Raw genomic sequence first — 27239 nt, 5'->3', positions numbered from 1 at the left:
GGCAACGAATATACGCTCACTAGCATCTTTGTCAAATGAAGCAATGACATCAAAGTATATTACAATGTAACTTAAAGCGTAACTCCATTTTACAATCACTGATTTTACATTGTTTGAGGTAAGTTGTTTCAATAGTCTTTAGTAATTGAACTGAAAATACCCAGGACAATTCTATGGAATAAAATTACTGCTTATTATTATCTTGTTTTGTGATAAATTGATTAATGATTCTCACCTGCGTAGAGGTCTTTTTCTTCCTTTGCGTTGAGTTTTTACAGGTGTTTCTGGCTTCGGCTGTTCTTCTTTGGCATCTGAAGTGGTTTCTTCACTGCCAGCCTGAAAAAATATTCAATCATAGAAATAGAGAAGAGTAATAAAATCAATCCATGGACTTAATATCCAGATCAGACATCTTTGCCTCGGAATTACCCTTTCTCTGTAACATGGTGGGGGGGTTGGATGGCTGAATGGTTAGCTCATGCGCACTGTATCATACGGTCTGTCATTGAGTCAATTGGCGTGGTTTCGATTCCCCAGTTGTACGTGACAAGGAGTAGGGTCGCCTGTCCAACCTCGTGGGTTTTCTCTGAGTCCTCAGGTTTCCTCCCACTGCTAAAGATCCCCTACGCGCAAGCAAATTATTGAAATAAAACTGAACCAAATGTTAGTCCCGAAATGACCTAGTTTGTGTCGAGTGGACCTTAAATCCCATATCTCTCTCTCTCTAACATGGTCAAGAATTTTATCTGTATAAGACAATCAATTATAGCTTTCCAATCATGGCCAACATTTCCAAATAATAACGTACCTTGGAGTCATCTTCTGATGAAGTTTTAACCTCTGGAATAACTTTCTTAGGCTCCTCCTGACTCTTTCTATGCCCATCAATACGAGCAAGTGCTTCTTTTCTCCTTTCTTCACGCTTTTCTAACTTTTCAAAGGCTTTCATAATAGCATTCATTTTCCTTTCTTCTCTTGTCTACAAAAAAATATTAAATCAGTTAAATTTTTAAAATCATTTCATCTGATTAAAATACAGATCCATTTTGCTTACTTTCAAAAAGTTCAAATTTCATTCTATCATTCTTTTCCTGGATGTAAGAAATTAGTCAATGAAATGGTCTGTTTCGATCAGCTTTATGTGAAGTGTACAATGGATTATGGGAGCAGAATAGGTTAATAGTCTACGTCATTCAATTCAAATTACCCAAGCCTTCAAGGGACCTCCCTCCCAAATTGATAAAATCTATATGGAGTGAAGGACTTTGATAGTATAAATGGAATCTTACAGAGAAGAGTGAATCTAATACTTACTAATTTATGATCATTTTCATCAAGATCGTGTTTTTCTGGAGAATTTGTTTCAGGGGTTGTAGAATTGTGTGGAGCATGATGACTATCTGAACCAGATTCATGTTTAACTCTAGTTGTAGTAGTTGTTGTAGTAGTGGCAGTGGTGGTGGCAGGGGTAGGAGTAGGAGCAGTAACAGGTGGGGGAGCTACAACAGGTGCTTTCTCAGGGATAACTTTAGGCTAGAAAACAAAATAAAATTTAATTATAGTACAAGTCAAATCAAAATTTAGGCTAGAAAACAAAATTTGATAATAGTACACTGTTATTGGAACTTTATATTCAAAAGAAACATTTTCTTTATAAGATATATAGAAGTAGATTTCACAAATTAAAAAACACTAAGTTATATGGATATACTACTTCTGAATTTATTAACATGCTTCGTTTCGATACACATACAGATATTGTAATCCTGTATGTGTATCGAACCATAGCATGTTAATAAATTCAGAAGTAGTATATCCATATAAGTGTTTTTTAAAAAGAAACATTGTCATTTTTTCTTCTAAGTTTCTGATTATTAGCCATTACTATTTATACAACACAAGATGACATCTGCTAGCATGTACACGTATGTAACTGTATATATGAATATTTTATATCTTTTGTATCGATAGTGATAATTCAATAAAATATATTACAAGACTATCTACCTCTTGTTTAATTGTTGTAGTTTCTACGTGTACGGCTTTCTTTGTTACTTTAGGCGGAGATTGGGGGATAGACTCCTTGATTTTCAATATTTCACTCTTCAATGGACTAAGTTCTGTTTTTGCTGGACTATTACCACTGGGTCTTTTTAACCTTGTTTTCTTTACACCTCTGAAATAATACAGTTTAAATAAATAAAGAGTGACTCACAGAATCTTAAACCTCATCTAATGTACATTTTTAAACTTTTCGTTTTATAACACAACAGCCTCGAGAAAATTATGATGGTCTATCAGCTCAATTTCGACATTTCAAGAAAAAGTTAAGGAATAAAAGCATTATCATTTGAGAGATTTTATTAAAAATATTTTTAAAATTTTTGTTTGGTAACAGGAGAGCCCCGAGAAAATTATGATGGTCAATCAGCTCAATTTCGCCATTTCAAGAAAAAGTTAAGAAACAAAAGCAATGTCATTTGAGAGATTTTATCAATGTGTTTTATATCAGAAATGAAATAAAATGGAGATTAATGTCCTTTTTTCTGCACCAACTGGACTACTGAAGGTCGGGTGTTAATATCAAATATCTAGACAAAATCAATGACTACAATGAACAGGAAAGATACTTACTTATTTTGAGCATTCTTTGAAACCTTTTTCCAAAATTTTGAGACAGTGCAAACATTTCTAAGACAAGCACATTCAACACAAAACAAACTGTAATATAATAATAATAATAATAATAATAATTTTTAAGTTTTTGGGGGAGCATTTAAATCTACATGTATCATAAGACACAAATACATTTAATGTTAATAAGAAGTAAAAAAAATATGTCTTAAAACTGTTTCACAGAGTGTGAATTCTTTTTGTAAATGTTAACGATTTTGAAGTGGTATAGTGTGTGAGAATGATTTAAAGAAAATCATGTAGATTAATGAAGTCTATCAAGGTAGATTAAGTAGTTAATCAATTGAGGTAGGTGTTTAACACCTTGAATGAGTTGATCACATAATTACCTAATCAATCCTGTCTATTATTTATCAACGATAATCGAGATGAGTAATAGCGATATATTGATGTTCGATTGGGTATGGTCCAGGTTGGAGGTTTGGATAATCGCATAGGAATATCCCCTCATCTACAACTCAAAGGCTGTAGAGTCAGGCAAAGGATTGTAATAATACCCAAACCAAATATAATACGATTTCTCAATCAATAAAAGTATATGTAAAAAAATTTATTTTATTTCTATGTATTTCCAATATTCTATGGCTAATGATGTTTAATTAAAAGCCACCTCGATTAGAAAATATTTCTCTACCTTTCAACTTGATGTTCCTAATAAATAAAAGCAACATTTGACAATGAAAGGGTCAAGGGAATGAATGAAATGGGGTTTAAAGTCATACTTTCCAGCATCAACTCCGTATTGTGCTATAAGGAAAATTTTGCCAGGTTTGCACATTTCCGTCTAGTGTTCAGCGAATTCCAAATCTACAGTTTTTCTGTTTCGTACACGCAAACAAGTACAACAAGTTTTCATTCAATCCGCCCATCTAGACACATTTTGCTCCCCAAAAAAATGGGAAAAGTTTTCTCGGCCAACAGCCAAGGTTATCCTGGGACCTCATGGTTAGTGGGCTAGTACCACGCCCACTGAGCCACAAGAGAATTTGTTTTCAATCTTCTAGATATCTTATACTTACCATTCTTGATAATTAAAGTCGAAGGGTATTGTTATCTCTTCTCCCTTTTCAATTTCTTTCTTAGAGAAAATCACAAAATGTATTCTACCATGTTCCACTAAGTGTCGAACCTATACAAAAACAAAATAACTAAATAAAGTCTAAACTCATTTATGTTTTTGTTATCAGTACTCATTTCTTTCATAAAAAAGACAAAAACACTGTTTAATTTCCAGTCAACACAAAATAGATCATTTCAGGACTTATAATCGTACATTTTTATTTTAATAAATCGTCTTTACACAAAGAGTTTTAATGAGAGAATCTCCTACATGGTCAAGAAGGCGACCCTACACCTCAACCCCTAACTAATAAAAGATATGCTTTATCATATGTCTGTACCACTAACATACTTGAGAAAATATAATTATAGAGCAGTTAATAGAAAAATATTTACCTCGGCATTAGGAGAGCAGGATCTACGAATATATCTAGCTTTATTACCATAGCAACTAGAATCAATACAAAGATCTATATCTTCAAACTTAGAATAGAACAAAACATGAGGGTGGGCTCTGTAAAAAAACAAATTAAAACATCATTATACTTAATAAAAAACAATCAAGTGACGCAGAATTCAGTCCTGTCAGTCCTGACTACGGACGTATTGTGAGTAGAATCCTGACATAATTTGTGCATGGTTCGTTGAGATATTTACTTATCCAGTCGACGCATGCGTCCTAGTCCCAAATACCCCTTTTCACTCGATTGTCACCATTTTGGGGATTGAGAGAATTAAATTCCGGAATGTTCAATCGAGTACCCCATAGATGTATTAAAAAGAACTAAAGAATATCCTTACTTTTTGAAAAATAAATTATTTTCTACAAAATGTTGTCGTAACATAACTTTTCCTTTATATTCTAGGACAGCTAGCCCAGGTAAAATATTCTCTTTAGCTTCTATTATCACATGATTTTTACTCTGACCTAAACACCATAGTTGATCTAACAATCTATCACTATCAGAGTGTAAATCATCCAGCTAAAAAAAAATAAATCATTGAACATCATTAACAGTGCATTAGGTAAGATTAAATAAAGAAATGACAGTTCTTGCTATTATCATTAACAAAAAGATAATGAAAACAGAATATGCTGAAAATTTCAGTCATATTGCTTCACTCTGAACCGAGATATTATTAGTTATTCAATTTTAGGCTAGCCTCGATCGTTGGTATAATTTTTTGATATTTTTAGTGAGACAACTTGTAAAACTCTTCAGAAAACTTTCTTGCTAAACTTACATGAATTCCATTGACGTTAGATTTAGAAAAAAGTTCTTGTACATCACGACTATATTGGTTCTCTTTGGCATCTTCAAATTTTTCGGTACTAAAAAACATAAATTAATAAACATCGTGAGTTAAATATATTCGCTCAAGGTTGAATAGATTTCACAACAGTTATAAGCTGTGTCAACAGCCTTTAGTAAATGGAACATGAAATCCTATGGAATACAATTACTGTTTAACTTGCTGGGGGGGGGGGGGGGGGGGATGGCCGAATGGTTAGTGTATGCACACTGTATCACATGGCCTGTCATTGAGTCAACTGGCGTGGGTTTTCTCCAGGTCCTCCGGTTTCCTCCCACTGTTACAGACCGCTACGTGCAAGCGAATTATTGAAATAAAATTGAACCATATGTCAGTTCTGAAAGATCTGGTTTGTGTGGAGTGGACATTAAAATCTCTCTCTCTCTTACTGAGCTACTCTTGGTAGATTAAGACTAAATATATTAACAGTAATTGTATTCCAAGGGTGTCCATGTAAACAGTTCTAAAATATAGTCCATTTCTTTTTTATATATTTATTATGTAGAAATATTTTGTTTATCCAATGCTTTCCTATATAATATCATTGATTAATAAAAACTATATAATACTTGTCGAAACGTCACTCAGTTATAGACAGTAATAGTATTCCATACAGCTGGACTAATCATTGTACATAGAACTTACCTTTCAGACTTAATTACACTCTCACCATTCACTTTACATACTGTTTGGGAAGTGCGACGATTCTACGAAAGAAATAGACATAAAAGTTTTTAGTTTTTGACTTGTAAATTACATATATACAATCACCAAAAAACCTGACATAAGACAAGACATGTAAATTTGATGTCTGCTGTTTTATAGAAAAAGAACTGAAGTATTAACACATCTAAAATATTTTATTTTTCATCAAGATATATGAGGGATCATATCAAACATTAACCTGTAACAGTTGCCGCAGTTATTCTGCGTCTTCTATCAATTTACAAAGTTTTAAAAACAGAATCTTACTTTAGGTTTAACAGGTTTCTGCGTGCCATCTTTCTCCGTCTGAAAATAGAAACAATATATTTTGATCAAAATAACTTGCCGTTTCATATGATAAATTAGCATGCAAATAGTTTCTTTAGAGTAGCCTCCAGACAATGGAAATGTTAATTTGATCAGATTTTTTGTCTTTTCTTTCATAGACTTGATCAAAAGGGCAGAAATCTAATCCTGGACAGAATAACATCTTTTATTAACATTATCTTGTCAAAACAGATCAATTTCCTTAGCAACAACAAAGATTGCCAAAAGACACCAATTTCCTTAGCAACAACTATTAATAACAAAGATCGCTTGTATACAATCTAATAGTTTCTGTGCATATTTTAAACTAAGAAGAGCAAACAATATTAACCTTAAATTTTACTTTTAAATTTCCATCCTTCAAATTTTCTTTTTCCTTCTTCAAACCCTTCTTTTCTTTCAATGTTTTCTTTGTGGAAAGTTTTTCTTTAAGCTTTGAATTGCGTCGCTGTTTGCTAACTTTTTTGGTGGCTGGAGATTTCTTATTGAGAGCTGCTAGACGATTAGCTACCTCTTCTGGATCGGTATCAGTAGCACTAGTATCTACAAATACAATGATATAAACGAAATGAAATAGGTTTAATGGCACTATTCTGCATTTGAGATAATGAAATGAAATGGGGTTTAACGTCCTACTGTTCTGCTGCTAAACTGGGCTAATGAAGACAGGCATATGCCATACAGTGTGCTATGAGGGAAATTTTGCACGGGCAGCGGCGCTACGGCCTACTCTTATATCGAATTCCAACTGCCAAGGGATCTTTTATGTGCACGCCCCATCGCCTTCCAAACATCAGACTGGGAAATCCCTAGAAGCTTTCTCGGCCGCAATTCGGATCAGCCAACACCCCTTACTCACTGAGCCACCGTAGCTCCACACAAAGTACGTGTACATGTGGCAGGATTTTCGCTCTGGGCAGCTATGTTTCTGTCTTTATTTCATTGATTTCCATCTGTCATGGGTGTTTTTTTTTGTTCCATCCGAACAACTATGCACCAGCCTCTCGGGCATTTTGATAATATACTTTTCAATATTCTTTTATGAAAATTACAATTGCTGTAATTGCTTTATCTTATTATTTGGTTTTAGTACTGACAAGTCTTACCAAGGTTAGCTATTTCTTCTTTTTTCCTAGCTTGAATGATTTTCGCTCTTTCAGCATCAACTGGTCGAATCTGACAACGCTCACAAAAATAACTGTCTGGTATACTATTTCTGTCTATGCCCATACAATCTATATGCTGCCATACACTATAATAACAAGTGGATAATATAAACCTACAATATGTACTCTTCATATATCTTTTCTTTTTTTTTTTAAAACAATATTTTATTCAGAAATTGAAAGGGATTGAGAACAGGCATAGCCTATATGACCTCTCTCCTTCATATATCTTTCTATTAAACTACATCAAAACTTCAATCTGTAAAGGAATATCAGTCCCAAAATATACTATTCAAAAAAAGTAGGGGATATTTGATTTTGGGGGCATAATACTAAAATATGCAAATGACTACGAAAAAAGTCACTATAGAACCTAACAGAAGAAACATTTCCAGTTACATGTGACGCCCAAACGCACCAATAGCTACCGCATGGAATGCAGGTGATGCTTGGGATCATCATGGGGGTCCAACCCAAGATTTGCACGACTCTGACTTTGAATGTTACAGTCATTGTGGCATTGAATTCCAGGGTGGAAACATCAGTTTAATTGTTTTAGTGACCAGAAAACAAATTTTGATATGCGTCGGCTTACCCAAAATGAAAGGTTACGTGCCCTTGGCATGCTACAGATCGGCACAACACAGGCGGTTGTGGCGCGGACGATGAATGTTTCTCAGTCTGTCATAAGCAGGCTATGGTCCAGATACCGTGATACACAATCTGTACAGGACAGACCACGCTCAGGTCGACCAAGGGCGACAACTCAAGCCCAGGATCGATTTATCCGTACCTTGGCCATGAGAAATCGTGTCATCACAGCAAATCAGATCAGCGCTCGTCGTCAAACAGACACTGGTGTGAGAGTGAGTGGCCAGACGATTCGGAATCGACTGCATAGGGGTCACCTTCGCGCCCGACGTCTTCGCGTGATCCCTTGTTTGAGAGATCATCACATTCAGGCAAGACGTCGTTGGTGTAGGGATCGTCAACACTGGGATAATCGACGCTGGAGCAATGTGATGTTTTCAGATGAGTCAAGGTTCACTGTTGATTTTTTGGACAGACGTAGGAGGGTGTGGCGTCGTCGAAACGAGCACTTCCAAGACGTTAACGTCATCAGACATGATCGATTTGGGGGTGGTTCTGTTATGGTGTGGGGAGGCATCACTGTTGCTGGAAGAACGGCTTTACATGTTGTTGCAGGGCGTGTTACAGGCCAGTACTACCGGGACAACATCTTGGCAGTCCATGTCATGGCCGCCGTTTCATCTTCCAGGATGACAACGCAAGATGTCACAGGGCCAGGATCGTTACAGGTTACCTCCAACAACAGAACATCACCACATTACCTTGGCCAGCACTGAGTCCCGACCTCTCCCCCATCGAGCATGTCTGGGACATGCTTGGACAGAGGTTACGTCAACGTCAACAACGTCCTGCCAATGTCCAAGAACTTGCTGCTGCGTTGCAACAGGAATGGGACAATCTGGACCAAAATGACCTTAGACGTCTCATTAGGAGTATGCCACGTCGGATCAATGCTTGTTTGGCAAACAGAGGAGGATTTACCTGTTACTGACTTGGTTGTGATGCTGTGGTAACTTTGCTGTTTGACCCCGGGTATCATTTTACCCTTATAATGGTCAGTCTGTGCCTTACTTAGTCTAACGATCATTTGGAATAAATCGATGAATGTGAACTTCATTTCATTTTGTCATTTGTTTCTTCGTCAGTTTCATTAGGTGACTTTAATAACACTTAAAAATCAAATATCCCCTACTTTTTTTGAATAGTATAGTTCAATTCCTTTCACTATTTACAAAGGTAAAAGGTCTTCTTTATGGATTAATGTGTTGTAATTGTTGTAATTTTATATTAGTTGTGCTTAAGTAAAGCGCCCTAGAGTAGCTTCGGGAGTTGAATTGTCAACGCTATATAAATTATTATTATTATGAAATAATTTTTTTTGCTAAATTTGTCATCCTCTGCAGCTGATGTAATAATACAAAGTGCTGGCTAAAATCTTTTGACAAGCCTCTTTTTAATCTCATGGAGTCGAAGCTATGAGATTATCTACTACAGGAATTTTAGTTTTAATTTCTTAATAAAATGTTTAATAATCAATTTCATCACAATTTAGCATGGATTAAGTCACGAAAAATTAAATATGGTCCAAAAAATACTGTGATAAATTCAAAAGTTAAATTTATTTTTAAGCAGCTGCACAGACATGGTTACTGACATGATACATGATTACGTTTTACGAGAATTTTTCGACTCCTTAAAAACTGTGTTTTTGTCTAGTGATAAGTGGAGAGCTAAATATGCCACAAGCATAACCTTATTTATTAATAACAATTTTGTTCAAGCAAGCGTTGTTTTTAACATACCTGCAGCGATCACAGCAAATCATATAACCATCATCGTGCTGAAACTCACAAATACAGCGTGTTATGCTGTCATCAACTATCTCTTCTTTGGCTATTACTGTAGGTTTCGACAGATCATCTATTAGTTCTATGTGTCCATTGATTTTAATGGGTGGAGGTGAGGGGGGTGGGGTGACCGGAGGTGGAGCTCCATAGTTATGATCCTGAAATAATTTAGAAATACATTTACATATACTAGAGTTCTTTCTTTCATTAATACATACATACAACGTAAATTTTACAAAGATGGGTACATGTAAATAATTGCAGCCTTTAAAGAGCCAACATTCGTACAAGGGGAATAACTCTGGAAGGGATAATGTTGGGCTTCATTATTTCAATAAGATAGACAACTTGCATCAATTTCAAAAAGACATATGGACTGTTGTAGTCTTTTATGTGCTAACAAGAAATGGATGGATAGACCTGGATGATGGCAATATACATTATACTGAGAACAGTAAAAACCGTATCCAGTTAAAAATTATTTTTTGCGTTATTTGAACTAAAAAGGTTTATTTACCTGATATGGCAGGCCAAAACACCCTGGATAGGTTTGAACAGGACGTCGATGTACTTCTTCAGTTGATACTGGTGACATTTCACTATCACTGAAAATTTTTAAAAATGTAATAAACTTAAAATAAAACATCCCATTTCAGATTTTAGAACATATCAATTAATTATGAAGGATGAAGATATAGGGTAATATCCTACAGGTGTTTGTCACTATCGATATATACCTTTATATGTAAGACAGGTGTTATTTCTTAATGATGGGGTTTAACGTCCACTCAACACAAACTAGATCATTTCAGGAGTAACATACATGTATGGTTTAATTTTATTTCAATAATTCGCTTGCACATAGGGGTCTTTAGCAGTGGGAGGAAACCGGAGGACCTGGAGAAAACCCACGAGGTTGGACAGGCAACCCTACTCCTTGTCAAGTACAACCGGGGATTCGAAACCAAGCCAGTCGACTCAATGACAGACTTCATGATACAGCGCGCACGCTAACCATTCAGTCATCCACACCCCCCCCCCCTAATAATTGGATAATTCCATAAACTGGGGCAAACTAGTTTATAGTTACACATCAATAAAATATACTAAGTAATTTTTCCTCAAAACTTGTTTTGACTGTACTATATTTTTTGAAAGTACATGTACAGTGTCCCTGCAATAAAAAGATGTTATATACATGTATTTGACAAATCTATATTCTATCCCTATTACTGCTCGCCATAGCGTCTACAAATGTACAGGTTTTATAAATGTAATTAATGTTAAAGTTGTAGGTTTTATACATATGCTTCACACTGGTACATGTAGCTATAAGTTTTATTATACATGTACAAGTACATGTATGTAACAAATGTGAACCCTGAATATTTTATACATGTATAGTACATCATGTATGTAATAATATTAACCCTGAATGTTTTTTTACATCCATGAACCAGTACATGTATGTAATAATGCTAACCCTGAATGTTAGTTGTTACATGTATGTAATAATGCTATGCATAAGTATCTTATTTTACAGTTCTCTCCCTTGTACAGTGCAGTGGAAGCTTATGGCTGAAACCCAGGACCAATTCCCTTGATTTGATATTTGTTGTATATGTCTTGTAATGCCTGTGATGTTTGCCTTATCGGTTTTGTTTGTGTGATGTGCAATACTCCTGCACTTAACTATTTAAAGGGCCAATCTTGATTTTATTTTATTTTGGAGAATAAAACTGCTTAATTTTGTGTTAAAAGCCCTTAAAATCCTCTACCTTAGGGCCGAGCAACTAACTCAATGTACGTGATATGTTTTCAAACAACTTAAACCTGTCAGTGTTCATCTGGAAATGGAGACTGGTGTCCCAAGCTGTATTATACAGTGTCTGAATAAAAACAAACTTTTATTTTATACATGTATGTGTAATGTGTAGGTGAAATTTACCTTTTGTTATTGATTACAGCATGTGGGCCATGCACTGTATGGACCGCTAAAAGAATGGCAATAGATTATCAGGTCACCTAACGAAAAAATTGACCCGAAATCTTAAAAGGGTGGCTTGTCCACATAAGCAGTTTTGACATTCACATCCAAGCAAATCAAAATATTGGGCTGAAATTTTGAGACAAGGTAAATACACCATTCCTCTACATTTTGCTGTTTAAATGTCACACGTACACAGACTTTTATTTCGGAGGCTGTCACCATAAGAAATGAGAGAGAGAGAGAGAGAGAGAGAGAGAGATGGGGTTTTACATCCACTTGATACAAACTAGGTCATTTCGAGTAGGGGTCTTTAGCATTGGGAGGAAAACAGAGAATCCGGAGAAAACCTATGAGGTTGGACAGGTGACCCTACTCCTTGTCACATACAACTGGGGAATCGAACCCATGCCAGTTGACTCAATGACAGACCTTATGATAAAGCGCACACATGATAACCATTCAGCCATCCAACCCCCCTCACACAATAAGAAATGTATTAATGTTAAATGAAAGGATTTTAAAGTTGAGAAATGTCTTACTCGTGATAAGTTGTTGAATGCTGTGGATGTGACAGTGTCCTATCCGTCCCTGCTGCCAGTGATCTTAAAGCTCCAAGTTGTACTATTATACTCATCTTAAGGAATACATTGACAATATTGTAATAGCATCTTCACAGATTATATTATTTCTCGATAACATCTCAAATTCAACCTCACCTACAAACATACAAAAATTATCATATACATACGTGCAATTAATTTTGTTTATTTTTAAAAAAATTCTTGAGTGTGCAATATAGGAGAACTATTGACATATATGATGCTGAAAATACCCCTCATAAATGCACTGTTCACCATGCCAAACCACATTAATTCAATGTATTAAAGATTCTTTTTTTCAAGCATAATCACTTCAATTCAACCCACAATCTTGGTGTATGATACAGTCAGTACACATATTTCTGATCATAGACATATTTACATGTACATATGTAACTTGGACAATAAACCTATAATAAACTAATCAGTTATTACAAACTATCATCCACCACTTGGTCATCTAAACATCAAAAAATACTAACAACATATATATTGAACATTCTACAGGTGTAAATTAAAAAGTTAAAGCACAAACGCATTAGCATACAGGTAACACATTTTATATTCTGCCTAAAAGTAAAATATTATCATTAGATATTATAAATTGGAAGATACATGTACTTGTGGTACATGTAAGTATCCACTTTGTTATTGAAATTTACTAAATGGAGTTATTTCCCTTTAAACACTCTAGATTTTACCCTATGACTCATTCCAATGACATTCATGTACAATAGCCTGCTAATTTTATAAAGGGAGGTCCCTTTATTCTATGTGATCACCAGATAAGTTTTGTATAGTTAACATTGTAAGTGCATGTCAGTGTATATCAATATATTCTATCTGACAAAAATATATTGACAACAAACTTTCATTGTAATGCAATGGAAAATCCCCAGCAAAATATCAATAATAAAACGACCTTCACCTCAGCTGAATACATTTGGAGGCCTTGACATTTAAGTTCATGGATCTATGTACTGTACACATATACTTTAGTTTTGTTAAAAGAAACAAGATCCGTTCATTTGCTAACATGTACTTTTAATCTAAATATGCTTCAAACCCTTAGGCTGAATAAATAAAATAAGCCTCTACAAAGCTTTCACTGAAATAATTACATTTGAAATTCTGCATTTTCAAACAGTAATGTGCAGATTGAACATACATAAATGAAAACACCCTTTTACAATAATATGTTATTATACTTATACTATACACATTGTAATTTATAATCTTTCTCTGTGAATGTGAGCCTACATCTAATTGTATGGATGTACATTTCTGTATCTCCAAGCCTGGAAATAAGGCACATGTCACAGATAATGTCAGACACAGATTCTGGCTTTGTCAGGCACAAAACCTCTGGTGCCTGTCATTTTGTCCATCACTAATTTGTCTTTTTGCTGATATTATCAATACATGTCCGGCACTAAGTTGAAAATGTCAGGTACTATTTCATTAGTGCCTGGCATTTTGTCAGGTACATCTAAAAGCATTATTTCCAGGCCTGTGTATCTCAACAGATCTCTCTGTTCAATAGATAAATTTATAAAATTTGGGGTTCAAAATACTGGCATAGTATTCCATGTTTTAACATAATGCAAGCTGCATAAATAGACCTATGTGTATGTTTCATTTTAATGTGTTACACGTATATAAGCTTATAGCATGACTGACCTTACATTACAATATTTACGTGATATATAATACATGTAGTGAAAGTTTATACACATGTACATCAACATCCATGTTTAAATACTGCAAAGTGCAAACTATTTCAATTTCTAATTTGAATTGTAGGCCTAATAAGCCAACACCAAACTTAAAACATACAATTTTATGTTTCAAATTAATAATATAAGCTTATATTTAAAATGACAAGATTCTTAGCTCTTTAAACAGGTTAATTGCTATTCACATTTTTTGTAATAATAAAATAAACATTGTAATTAATCTGTCAGTCAGTCTTAATTTGCTTCCACCTAGGGTGATAGGCTAAAGCAGACAACTTATTAACCTTGTAATAATTGGTTTATAGCCTAGTTAGTAACACAACAGGCATCATGTTACTTATATACCTTAGTGTAATATTAGTAATATGTAATTACCCCCCAATTAATTACGTCCAACATGACATGACAGGATTACTACCAACTATAAAACATCTGATAATGATTATCTAATCTTGTAGGCCTGTTTACACCTGTTAATCCAATCAAAAGAAAATACAAATTGGTGATCTCCTGTCAAAACACAATGATCAATTGTAGACAAAGTAGAATGAAACAGTTACAAATCTGTGATGCATTAGATGTAATGAACATTTCATTTAGTATTTTTAAAATTATAATGATGTACACTGTGTTTAATCAAAAAGATTTGTGACATCATTCCAAAATAATTGCAATACAAATGTACATGTATTTGACAATTCTGATTTTTTTTCTCCTTTTCTTAGATACAAATCAGACACTCTTTATTCATACAAAATGATCAATTAAAAAAATTAAACAAACATGGGGTCTGCGCACGTTCAAGTCTTGTAATGGCTGATCGGTTCAAACATATTTTGTGTATGTTTTTTAATTGCAAAATTCTACTTGAACCTAGTGTTGAATTATTATAGATTTTTGTCAGAGGTGAGAGAAATGATTCCCTTTGGTGAACAAAGAAGAGAAACAGTTGGTAAGAAGGATCTCAAAATAGCCTTTAGGACAGAGGTGGGGAAGAGCGTTATTTTCATATTGCAGCTATAGGGATGTAAAGGAACGCTCAACGGCCAGGCGTCTGATCAAAGTACCTTCCTAAAGGAACTAACCCTACTGTACAATGTATTTAAGAAGAGCTTTTGAATATGCTGGATAGTAAAGGGATTTAATTAAGCTTTAAATATAGAATTGGCGAAAAAAGATATTATCTGGAGATTTTATAAGTACCAGAAAAATTGTGTTTTGTAATTTATGTGCAGGATTCAGGTAGGTCAGGTTGATGTGCAGTAACACAGTCCAACTTAGTAGAGCAGCAGACAGTCAGCCATCTTTTTACTTGGGATACTCTAATGAATAAATTATGAAGAAATTCAAAATCTCAACCCTTTTTGGTCTACACTACTTTAATGACAATTCCAAGAACAGGGATTCCATTATAATTGGTATGAAAATAAATCATAAAATATACAAAGACCAGTTTTTTCTGCAAGGTTTCATCTCAATCAAGCTGTAAGAAAAAGTAAGATTTTTCAAAACACAAAATGGCGTCTGCATTAGAACTTTGAGTTCTGCATAATGGCCTCCATGTATTCAGCAAAATCTATGCCGAGTCAAAGCCATACTGTGCAATATGACTGAAAATATAATCACAATGGATTGCAAATAATGGAAATGCAATTTTGCGGGATGTTAAATTTCTATTATAGGGAGAAGGGATTCATGGACTTCATTCAGCAAACAATGCCAAGTCGTCCATCAAACGTCGGAACCAGTCGCCATTATCAATATATCTGCCATAGCTCTTTCACCCACTGTCAGTCAGAAAATGTTCAGTAATGCGATTTATTTCGTTAGTTATGTACTTTGAAATACGTATACCGTTTCAGTAATTAACAAATGTATTATTCTAATAGATAAAACAACAGTGAGCACGAGCTTTCGTCGAATACGAGTCGCGCGGTTGAAAATGTCTGATTTCTCACAAAATCGCCGACAACAGTAGCCTAACCATAAAGGCATAAACTAAGAGGTTATGATAGTAAAATAGACTCACCACACGAATGCTTAAACTGTCCTCAAAAATGGAATTTGTAAAAACATTAAACGTATCGTCTGAAATCACAAATAGGACGATTCCAAACAATTTAAACTGTCACTGTCAGTGAACACAAAATGGAGTTGTCAATCTTTCACTTGTTTGTTTACAGTTATAAAACGAGAGTTTCAGTCATATAAAACAAGGAAAACAGGCTTATTCATCAACGATCATAATTAAGATGCATCCCAATTTACTTTGTTCAAAAATATATTCCACATTTGAATGCTGTCTCCAGTTGATAATTTGGAATAACACCATAATTCCATTTCAACGTTTGAATTCCAGGTTTCCATTTCCAATATGGCGTCCAAAACAACTTCGGGGTTTCATCTTTGTCGGAAAAGGGCTCCTCATATCATTTTACGTCATATTATAATTTTATTTATGAACAGGTGCGAGGAAATTCCCAAAACGTTTTATCTTTAATATTTAATTATTATCAAATTTAAATAATCAGGGAAAAAATTATGATTGTAAAAAAATGTAATATTTTTCATTTCCGTCGTCTGCTAACGAGTGCGCATGCCCAATTGATGCGACTGGGGACTTGATTGACATTTTGGGCATCTGTGATATGAAAATTGTGTAAATAGACATAAATTTATGCCGCCTTTCGTTTTCAACTTGTTTTGTTAATTTTCTAATATGCTTGATCCGTCGTCAAGCGAAGAGGAATCGGAAAATGATACCCTTGAAGACGAAAATTCGGATGTTCTCAGTTTGCCAAGTGCTGAGCAACGAAGCTTGTCAGCTAGCGGGGATAACTTGAGTGTGGTTGGGGGACATTCACGGTCCAACAGTATTCGTCCGTCAAGTCCTAGTCCATCGTTAATAAGTGATCGTGAAAAAATAGAAGATGTGGAAAAACTCGAAAGAGAGGAAGAAGAAAGAAAGAAGCGTCTTCAATTGTATGTTTTTGTTATGCGATGCATCGCTTATCCATTTAATGCAAAGCAGCCGACAGATATGGCAAGAAGGCAAACCAAAGTAACTAAGCAGCAATTACAAACTATCAAAGAAAGGTTCCATTCTTTTTTAAATGGTGAAACACAAATAGTGGCGGACGAAGCATTTATAAATGCTGTTCAGAGTTATTATGAGGTGTTTTTAAAAAGTGATCGTGTCGCTAACATGGTTCGAAGTGGAGGGTGTTCCTCAAATGACTTCCGTGAAGTATTCAAGAATAACATTGAAAAACGTGTGCGAAGTTTACCAGAAATTGATGGGTTAAGTAAAGAAACGGTACTCAGTTCTTGGATGGCCAAATTTGATGCAATATACCGTGGGGAAGAGGATCCTCGAAAACAGCCACAAAGAATGACAACTGCTGCATCAGAACTCATACTCAGTAAAGAACAATTGTATGAAATGTTTCAAAACATATTAAATGTGAAAAAGTACGAACACCAAATTCTGTATAATGCCTGTCAAGTAAGTATCCAATATTCATACAAAAGCACAACTTTCTATCTTAATCAATATAAAGTGTAATAAGGTACTTGACTTATATTACTGGTAAGCGTTATAGTACATTGTAAGTCTGCACACTCTGTATAGACTTTATTTTCAAATTATAAAATTCAAGTACATTTCAACAAATGTCTATCAAATACCATAAACAAATTTTGTTTAATAAAGATCTTTTGAAAGGGGCTTATGTTGAAAATAGATACACACTTTATAAAGCATGGATTATGTATACTATTTGCTGTGGGTTATGGGGCGGAATACACACCATTATTGGTATATGGACTTGATGTATATTTGCTGTGGGTTATTGGGGGAATACACACCAGTAATATTTAAGAATACACATCTAGTGATAGGTACATGTATGGGTTTATATTGATCTTATCCACATTGTATATTTTTAATCATGGATATATTTGGTTTATTTGCTGTTGTGGAGTTATTTGTACTACATGTATTGACTATTTGTGTATTGGGTCATTGTAACTGCAATTATCAGTATTATCACTTTTAACAGGGCTTGTTCGTCAGGCAACCAACATTGCATCATAGATATATTTCTTTTATTTTATTTTTTTAAAATTAATTGTGGGTCTGAAAACGCTAAATCCAAAGTATCTGCTTAAAAAGTATTATGCTGTTATTTTCCTATGATTTTCTATTTTTTTCAATGTAAACTTTTTTTTTAATATAAATCTATTATTTTTCGTTTATTTGACCCCTCTCCAGAAATTTTTACATTGACATTTGAACATTTCATGGTAATTTTTGAAGTGCTGCTGACACAAATACATTTTTTTCAGGGTTAATCAAACTGTTTCTTTCTTGGTTTTCATTATTTACCAGTATTGCAAAATTAAACAAATGGAATTTGGTCAGGTTTTTTTTGTCTCATCTGGGAAATTAATGATGCTAATTCAATGAAATCAAGTTACATGTAATATTAAAAAATAGATAAAAAGATTAAGGAAGAAATATACTGATTTTAAAGATTTACTATGACCATTGCTAGAAATCTGAAATGGGTTAAAACTTGATCATATCAACTGAATTGAATATCAGCGAAAAACATAATAATGTCTTAAAATATATTTAAATAATTGTAAAATCGGAACTCAATATGACCACAAAAATTTCAACCATAAAGCCCCAATATTCCAAAATGAACCATACATTGTATTTGTTGATTTAGAGTTTAAAGCCGCTGATTGTCATTTGCATTTGCCGGACAAAATTTAATTTTTCATGGCCTAATTTAATCCACACTAAAAATGAACTCAAATAAATATTTAATGTTATCGCTATATTTGGCCGTTATCGCTATAGTTTGAAAATAGATAATGAAAAAGGAATATATTGAAAATTTCAATCAAATTACTTTATTATTGAAGTGAAGTTATATGACTGTCTAAATTTTGAAAAGAATAGCATAGTCTCGATTCTGAGGTAATCCAGTATTTTTCTAGTAAAATTGTGTCTCTGCTTTCCATTGGAATGTATCTTTAAGTTTATATTGATTTCACAAATACATCATTCTTGTACAAGCCAGCCCATTTTTCATGACAGTTTTTATAACATTTAATAATAGTTTTCAGTGATCTAACTTGTTGTGCATTTAACACACAGGATTAAAGGTTAAATAAGTATGGAGTTTAATACGATATTATCAAAAGTAAATTAATTTAAATAAAGACTATATCATTTTGGTTAAAAATTGTTCAATTCAATCAGTTCTAAAGTTATAGCCATTGTAAGTTTCCAGTGGTTTCACATTGCTACAGTACCTCTGTGATTGTTTCTCTAAGGCAGGTGGTAATAATAATCCGGACCTGATAACCTTTCTCAAAAAGATGGAGTTTTAAGTCTTGATTTAAAACAAGAAAGAGTTTGAGGTGATTTAATGATTTCTGGTATATTGTTCCACTGTTTGGGTGCATTCACTGAGAACGATCTGTATCCGTATGGTTTTAGCTTCCACCTTGGGCAACACAACTGATGAAGTCTGTTTGACTGGAGGTTAAAGGGACAATAACACTCTTGCTGGGTTGACAGCTCCAGAAAATAGAAAAATAGCCTTATTCTAAGTACTAGATGTGTTAGTGTCCTACCTGTTGTGTACATTATCCATTAAATCATATTTTACTTGTCCGGAGGGTTCAAAAATATTTTTAAATCCAAGTAACATTTGAAAAGCTTTACGTCAGGCTTTTCAAATCATTTAGTTGAGTTTTTCCAATTTTTTAAATTAGGTGTGTTAAGATGAAATTTGTATAATCAATTAATTGGAATATTGTAAAATAGTACAATTTGTTGATCAGAATAAAGATTGGGACATATTATTCAGTTACAACAAGAGTGGTATTGAGCCTTTAAGCAAGGGAAAATGTATTTGCATAAGGTCGGATAAGTATTTTGGAGATGCTATCTTTTCATACTAGCCTGCTCATTGTTTTGGAAAGTCTTATTTATACTCCGATTTGTTTTCTTACATAACAACAACAGTCTTCAAATTAATTATTAATTTTGAAATCTAAAATAAGGCTATATGTTGTCTTACGAAGAAATTTTAAGGTTTTCGTCTCCTCTCACAGTATCCCCTCCCCCCAATGTACACATGTGTTGAATATAGATTTAAGAATGCTAAGAAAAAGCTCTATGTATCCTGATATTGTCAATATGACATATCACACTAACCCTTAACCCATCCCAAGATTATTGTTTATGCAATCATAGAAAGATTAACTATTTTGATCCTCAACTGAAATGTTCTTGTTTTTACATAAAATAGATATTACTTTGATCAAGATGTCAGAACTATGAATAATAAGCTTATATTATCTCTGTAGTTTGTTTTAATGTGATCATTTAGAAAGATTGCTGTATAAAAACTATGTTTTATAAGACAAACACAAGTCATGCTATATGTATTTTTGTCTGATTTCAACTATACTTAATTAACTCTAAGGCAATAAAATGAAATGGGGTTTAATATCTTGCCTCATACATGTAGCAAACTGCAAGGCATATGCCAGTCTTCATCAGCTCAGATGGAGCCGAAAATAGGATGTTTAACCACATTTCATTTTTGCATAAACTGGGCTAATGTAGTAATGAGGAGAGCATGTCACTGTCAGAGAATCTTGAACGTGATGACAATGTTTTTTAGAACCATCCGAAGAACTGGACACTTTTCCATGCCTGGCAATGTCTGCATCCAGCACCAGCTAAGTTATGAATAATAGATTTACTTGACTATAATTTCTACATGGAAAACAGACAATGTACAAACTCTCGTCTTTGATGAAGAATTTTAACATCCATTGTAACAAACATAGTTTAATTTTTAGCTGACTTTGTTTAAACAATAGTTTATTTTGTATCATGCAGTGTAAATGACTCACTGTCAATATCACTGGATTACGATAACCAACAAAATACATGCTTTCATCAAATTGCTTCCAGGGCTAATTGAAATTATTTAGATATAAGAGACAGATATACATGTACCCTACTGATACACCGTATGACATTATCAAAAGTTTGTAATTACTAATAAATAGAATATAATTAAATTAAATAAAGGTATTGCAGAATAGTAAACTTCGTCGGTATGCAGGTAAATAATCTTAATTAAAATCAACCTGTGCACAGGTCAATATCATAAAAAATATATTGGATGCTAAAGATACATTATGTAAGAGATAATTCTGCCTATTGCAAGTCTTTATTTTGTCTTCAGATATTTATTTAGATATTTATTGATATGACAAGCCCATAATCAACTCACTAAAATATCGGGTGGCAGAGATTTAAGTGGATTGAAATGCTCGCGAGATTTTAAAATTTAACGATAAAATGGATAATCGAGACTTAGTCTTGTTTGTCCAGTACCGTTGTTATGATAATACACAATCTACGCTACATCTTCATTCAGAATAAAGTAATTTGAATGAAAATTTCAATATTTTTATTTTACATTATCTATTTTTGAACTATTATAGCAAGAATGGCCAGGGCCCTGATTCACGAAATTTTAACTTAAGATAAAATCCAAATTTTAGTAGATACCTCAATTTTGATTGGCTAAGCACTAAAATCAATCTAATATTATCCAATCAAATTACTAAAATTTGGATTTTATCTCAGTTGAGTTTTCGTGAATAAGGGCCCAGCTCTTTATCTAAATCTTACATAATGCACCTTTAATATTGTAATAAACAACAACAGTAAACATCCTACTGTTCTGCATACACCATGCAGTGTACTACATGTATGAGGGAAATTTTGCCCGGGCTGCGGCACTATGAAATGAAATTAAATGGGATTTAACGTCCTACTGTTCTGCTCCGACTGGGCTAATGAAGACGGGCGTACACCATACAGTATGCTATGAGGGAAATTTTGCCAACTGCCAAGGGATCTTTTACGTGCATGCCAATGTATACACGGGACCTTGGTTTCTGTCCCAACAAAGACTAGACAGCTGTCCTTGTCAGGCCCTCCTTCCTGCACTATTGACAAGGGGAAACCGCATTGGAAAATCAGTTTGTAGGAAGTTCACCACATAGGTACATGTAGATATAGCATCTTACCTTCTGTTAACTAGCATCAAATTCTGTGGACAATACAGTATACACCTGTTCTCTCTGAGGTTGTTTTGTTTATTTAAATACCAATCATGTCATATTAAATTTGAATAGAAATTGTTTTATCTTCACGTTTGATTACATTACTACATGAACAATGAACATTCCTACTTGACATAGATATTCCTATTTAGTTTTATGTTGATTTGGTTATATCGAATTCCAACTGCCAAGGGATCTTTTACGTGCATGCCAATGTGTACACAGGACCTCGGTTTTTCATCCCATCGAACGACTAGACAGCTGTCCTTGTCAGGCCCTCCTTCCTGCACCACTGACAAGGAGAATCCACATCCAATTTAGTTTCATGTTAATTTCATTGTATTGAATTTAAATGACCATATAAACTAAGTTTGTTCAAATTAGTAACTATATTTATTGATATTATGATCCTTGATATCAGTAATCAGTAAATATTAATAACTAGTTAATGGTCAATATATTACACTCAATGGTTTTATAGTCACTGGAAGTATAAAGCATTTTTAAAGGGACAATAACACTCTGGCTGGCTTGACAGCTCCAGAAAATAAAAAAATAGCCTTATTCTAAGTACTAGATGTGTTAGTGTCTTACCTGTTGTGTAAATTATCCATTAAATCATATTTTACTTGTCCAGAGGGTTCAAAAATATTTTTAAATCCAAGTCACATTTGAAAAGCTTTACGTCAGGCTTTTCAAATTATTTTGTTGAATTTTTCCAATTTTTTAAATTAGGTGTGTTAAGATGAAATTTATGTCACCAATTAATTGGAATATTGTAAAATAGTACAATTTGTTGACCAGAATAAAGATTGGGACATATTATTCAGTTATTATTCAGAGTGGTATTGAGCCTTTAATCATTTAAACAAATATTAACAATGTATTTCAAATCATTAAAGGGCATCAACAAAATCTGTCAATAGTTGCATTGCAAATGGTCCTTTTATCAAACCAATTAAAGTTTTTATACTCACTGCCGCTGAAAGTGATGTCATTTTGGCACAAGAATATTGTTTATTAGGGCGTTTCAAAAAATATTTATTTCAAATTGTTGAAGGGCACCAATGAAACCTGTCATAGCTGCATTGCAAATAATCATTATATGAAACCAATTAAAATATTTATTGTCACTGGAAGGGATGTCATCTTGGCACAAAGAATAGTATTTTAGTCTTTTAAATAATTATTTATTTCAAATTGTTGAACGGAACCATCGAAACCTATCATAGCTGCATTGCAAATGGTCATTGCCGATCTATCTGCTTGGTAATAGGGTGGTAATAGGTCTGTCATTGAGTCAACTGACGTGGTTTCGATTCCCCGATTCTATGTGACAAGGAGAAGGGTCGCCTGTCCAACCTCATGGGTTTTCTCCGGGTCCTCCGGTTTCCGCCCACTGCTAAAGACCCCTACACGCAAGCAAATTATTGAAATAAAATTGAACCACATTTTAGTCCTGAAATGACCTAGTTTGTGTTGAGTTGTCCTTACCCCCCTCTCTCTCTCTCTCTCTCTCTCTGCTTTGTAATAGTTTTATTAGTTCCTAAATTTCTTGCTAATTCTAATGACCTATGTTGTACTTGTGGTATTTACTATTAAAAGTTTGTGTACTATTCTGTATAGTAGAGAAGGTCTTATTGACATAATTCCTGGATAGTAGTAGTAGAATCGCTTAGCTCCTTGTGAATGAATGACCCGTTGTCATAGTAACCATTGATTCAAACACTTAATTGTAAATGGGCAAGAAACTGTTGTATTTACCCTGTACAAAGTGGAATAATATCACATGCTATCCTACACATTAGGGAGCAAACATTTCTGTTGTCTTAACATAAATTGAGCAAATCATGTAATTTCCCCAATTAACTAGTTGCAGTATAAGGCCATTCAATTTTTTTTTAAACGTACATGTAGTAGTGAAATAGAGAAAATTGGCTATGAAGAACTGGCCCCGAGCTCACAAAGCATTCTCAGACTTAAAGGAGCTAAATCGCTAATATTTTGGACCTAGAAATTGACACAAATGGGTTGCAACGCATATATAATAATGTAATATGAATGTATATAAACTGATTTGCATCAAATAGTTTCTGTTTTTACTATAATTTCTAATCAGTTATGTTCAGCGAATTATGCCAGAAGTATCAATTGAATGGCAATCTCTAACATCTGGTTAATCCAGTCTACACCAATAGTATTTATTGTGCATGTCCTCCAGATAAAAATATGGCATCAACGTTTGACATGACTTGTGGAATATGTCTAGACTCGTTCTTTGAGTTCCTTGTTACAAATGGCGCTTAAATGAAGTATGTAAAATGTTTATTTTGTCTTAAATATTGGATATCAGAAGCCCATCTTTTCCCAGTAAGATCACAACATCAATGTTGATTTAAATTGACAAATAATTGTGTTTTGAATGTCGAAGACTTTGGATGATATTGAGTGAGAGACTTAGCTACTTTAAGTTAAGAATTTAATCAACTTTCAATCACTGTTCATGAGAAATATCTTTGATCAAGAAACTCGAAACTTTGCATAAAGTTTCTTATTGATGTATTTGATACATTAAAACAACAAAAGTTTTATAAAGGGCTATATTGTAGTTAAAAAAAGGCAAACAGTTTTGCGTAAATTCTTGACTCTGGACCAGACCTTTGTTTCTCAAAACATTTGTGTTTCTGGATCAAAGATATTTCTCATAAATAGTGATTGAAAGTTGAGTATTAAATTAAGTCTGAGAATGCTTTGTGAACTCAGGGCTTTTTCTTTTCCTGTGGACAGTTCATTTGTCACAATTCATGACCTGAACCAGCAAAGTTTTGTGTTTGTGGATCAAAGATATTTCTCATAAACAGTGATTTAAATTTGAGTAAATTCTGAACTTGTACCTGAGAATGCTTGTGAAACTCGGGCCTGGTTAGTGGTTACCTTGAGTATCAGTGACTAGCTTCTTTTGTATTGAACTCTTCAGACTTATTGGGCTTGCGTTTGGGGCTTGCTTCTATTTATACTATACCTGCATCTTGCCAAAAAGATTAAAGCAACCTCTAACACAATAGGGAGCAACCGTGGCTCAGAGAGTAAGACATTGGCTCGCTAACCTGTAGGTCCCGTATTCTAGAAAGTTCATCAGGATTTTCCGATGTGGTTTGGCTTGCACATAAAAGATCCCTTGGCAGATGTAATTAGAGTATAAGAGTAGGTCACAGCGCCGCTCTCCGGGCAAAATTTCCGTCATAGCACAATGCATGGCGTATGCTTGTCTTCATTAGCCCAGTTGGAGCAGAACAGAAAGACGTTAAACCCCATTTCATTTGTATAAAAAGATTAAAGCAACCTGCAAGACAGTTTCTTTAGTTCAATATACCTTGACAATTGGAAATCGAAATAATAGTAGGCCATTGATCTGCTGTCTGTCGAACACATCTCTGATGGCACACTGCATGGTGTAATGTATGTGCTTGTCGCCATTAATCCAGTCGATTCAGAAAAATAGAACCTTAAACCATATTTCTTTCAATTTGGCACTTGAAATTCACAGTGGTAGTAGTGAACACAATATCAGTATCTTATGTGGGGAGACAATATCGAAATACTAAATGGAATTGAACGCTTTTTGGATTGATGAAATTCCCTTCAATAGAGATTCAACTATAACAGTATTGTAGTTTTGGAAGGATTGACAATCCAACAAATCAGAATTAGGGACTTTAATAGGCCTGTTCATCCAGATTTTCCGGCATGGATGTAGGGCCTGACAAAGACAGCTGTCTAGACGTTCGGATGGGACAAAAAACCGAGGTCCCGTGTACACATTGGTGTGTACGTAAAAGATCCCTTGACAGTTGGAATTCGATATTTGAGTAGGCCGTAGTGCTGCTGTCCGGGCAAAATTTCCCTAGCCCAGTTCGGAGCAGAAAAGTAGGACATTAAACCCCATTTCATTTCATTTTAATAGGCCTATGTAGTTTACTAAGTAGCTAAACTATGCATTTTCGATAAATGTTTCCAGCAATCAGATCCAAATAATTATTAAGAATACATTTCATGATTGCATGTAGTTGTCCTGCACAAAATCAATTTCAGTGAAAAAATAAAGGCTAGTTATGTCTCTTACGCAACATATAGGTTAATAATAGTTCGATATTCGAACAAAATTGAGCCATTTTTGGACTTTTATTTGTTTTATAATAAAACTTGTACAATATTGTTATTTATGATCAGCCGTCATGAATCAATTTCAGTAGCAAAATATACTCAGACATGTCGAATGTAGGCTCTCAAAATTGGATATTTGTTGCTTTCTTACAATGTATGATATAGCGTGGGAGTAGAGGAAGTTGAACAATTCTAATTTATTACATGGATTGAAAAAGATTGTAGTGTTGAGAGTCTGTAGATTTTAATTCAATATTGAGGTCCGATAGTGTTGAATTACTGTGGAATCAAATGATTGTGATGCTATAAATAGACACAACTTAAAGATATTGATAGAGGCAAGCGTTCAATAATTACTATGTTTCTGGATCAAACTGACACTACAGCATATATCAATCATTCCACATCAATAGTTGGCAAACATACACAATTAAATTACCCTTGTACCACAATAAATGTTATTTCACTAATAAGTAACATTTTATAGTTTGTATTGAAATGTGTGTATATCGTCACCAATCATCTGTCCATCGGTCGTCCATAATTTTAATTATTTATGCTGTTTTCTTCATGTGTTGTTACTCTTGATCAGTTGAAATGTGGTTGTATACTGCCGCCTGTCCGCCGTCAACAATTTCTTGTGAACACTCTACAGACTACATTAATTTTGTTATCTGATCTTTTTGAAAATTAACATAGTTAGTGAGATGAAGAAGTCTAGTTAATTACAACACTTTATTTTAATTACTTCTAGAGTTACAACCCTTTAATGACTGTGAATGCTCTCATTACCGGGGGGTGGTATTGGCCGAATGGTTAGCATGTGCGCGCTTGATCATGAGATCTGTCATTGTGTCAACTGGTGTGGTTTTCAT

General features: G+C 34.0%; 2 protein-coding genes across 3 annotated transcripts in view; one reads left to right on the top strand and one right to left on the bottom strand.

Annotated features, from left to right (window-relative positions):
* Window positions 1–16418, bottom strand: part of LOC126828848 (inactive histone-lysine N-methyltransferase 2E) — a 32656-nt gene extending 16238 nt beyond the window's left edge. For both annotated transcript variants that reach the window (XM_050558861.1, XM_050558862.1), the window contains exons 1-17: window positions 16058–16418; window positions 12233–12409; window positions 10221–10308; window positions 9659–9861; window positions 7206–7351; window positions 6431–6642; window positions 6040–6078; window positions 5713–5774; window positions 4999–5086; window positions 4555–4736; window positions 4150–4267; window positions 3714–3823; window positions 2635–2721; window positions 2008–2176; window positions 1315–1533; window positions 809–979; window positions 236–336 (exon numbers count right to left, since the gene is read on the bottom strand). In XM_050558861.1, coding sequence (XP_050414818.1) covers window positions 236–336; window positions 809–979; window positions 1315–1533; window positions 2008–2176; window positions 2635–2721; window positions 3714–3823; window positions 4150–4267; window positions 4555–4736; window positions 4999–5086; window positions 5713–5774; window positions 6040–6078; window positions 6431–6642; window positions 7206–7351; window positions 9659–9861; window positions 10221–10308; window positions 12233–12327 — 2090 coding nt within the window. In that variant the 5' untranslated portion in view covers window positions 12328–12409; window positions 16058–16418. The remainder of the gene's footprint in view (window positions 1–235; window positions 337–808; window positions 980–1314; window positions 1534–2007; window positions 2177–2634; window positions 2722–3713; window positions 3824–4149; window positions 4268–4554; window positions 4737–4998; window positions 5087–5712; window positions 5775–6039; window positions 6079–6430; window positions 6643–7205; window positions 7352–9658; window positions 9862–10220; window positions 10309–12232; window positions 12410–16057) is intronic.
* A 214-nt stretch (window positions 16419–16632) lies between these two features.
* Window positions 16633–27239, top strand: part of LOC126828852 (calcium-dependent secretion activator 1) — a 64896-nt gene continuing 54289 nt past the window's right edge. The window contains exon 1 of the mRNA XM_050558899.2: window positions 16633–17533. Within this exon, the coding sequence (XP_050414856.1) occupies window positions 16748–17533 (786 nt within the window). The 5' untranslated portion in view covers window positions 16633–16747. The remainder of the gene's footprint in view (window positions 17534–27239) is intronic.

This window comes from Patella vulgata, chromosome 7, assembly GCF_932274485.2.
Source record: "Patella vulgata chromosome 7, xgPatVulg1.2, whole genome shotgun sequence".
Lineage (NCBI taxonomy): Eukaryota > Metazoa > Mollusca > Gastropoda > Patellidae > Patella > Patella vulgata.
The sequence above is the reverse complement of the archived record's forward strand: the minus strand, read 5'-3'. Positions and strand labels throughout refer to the sequence as shown.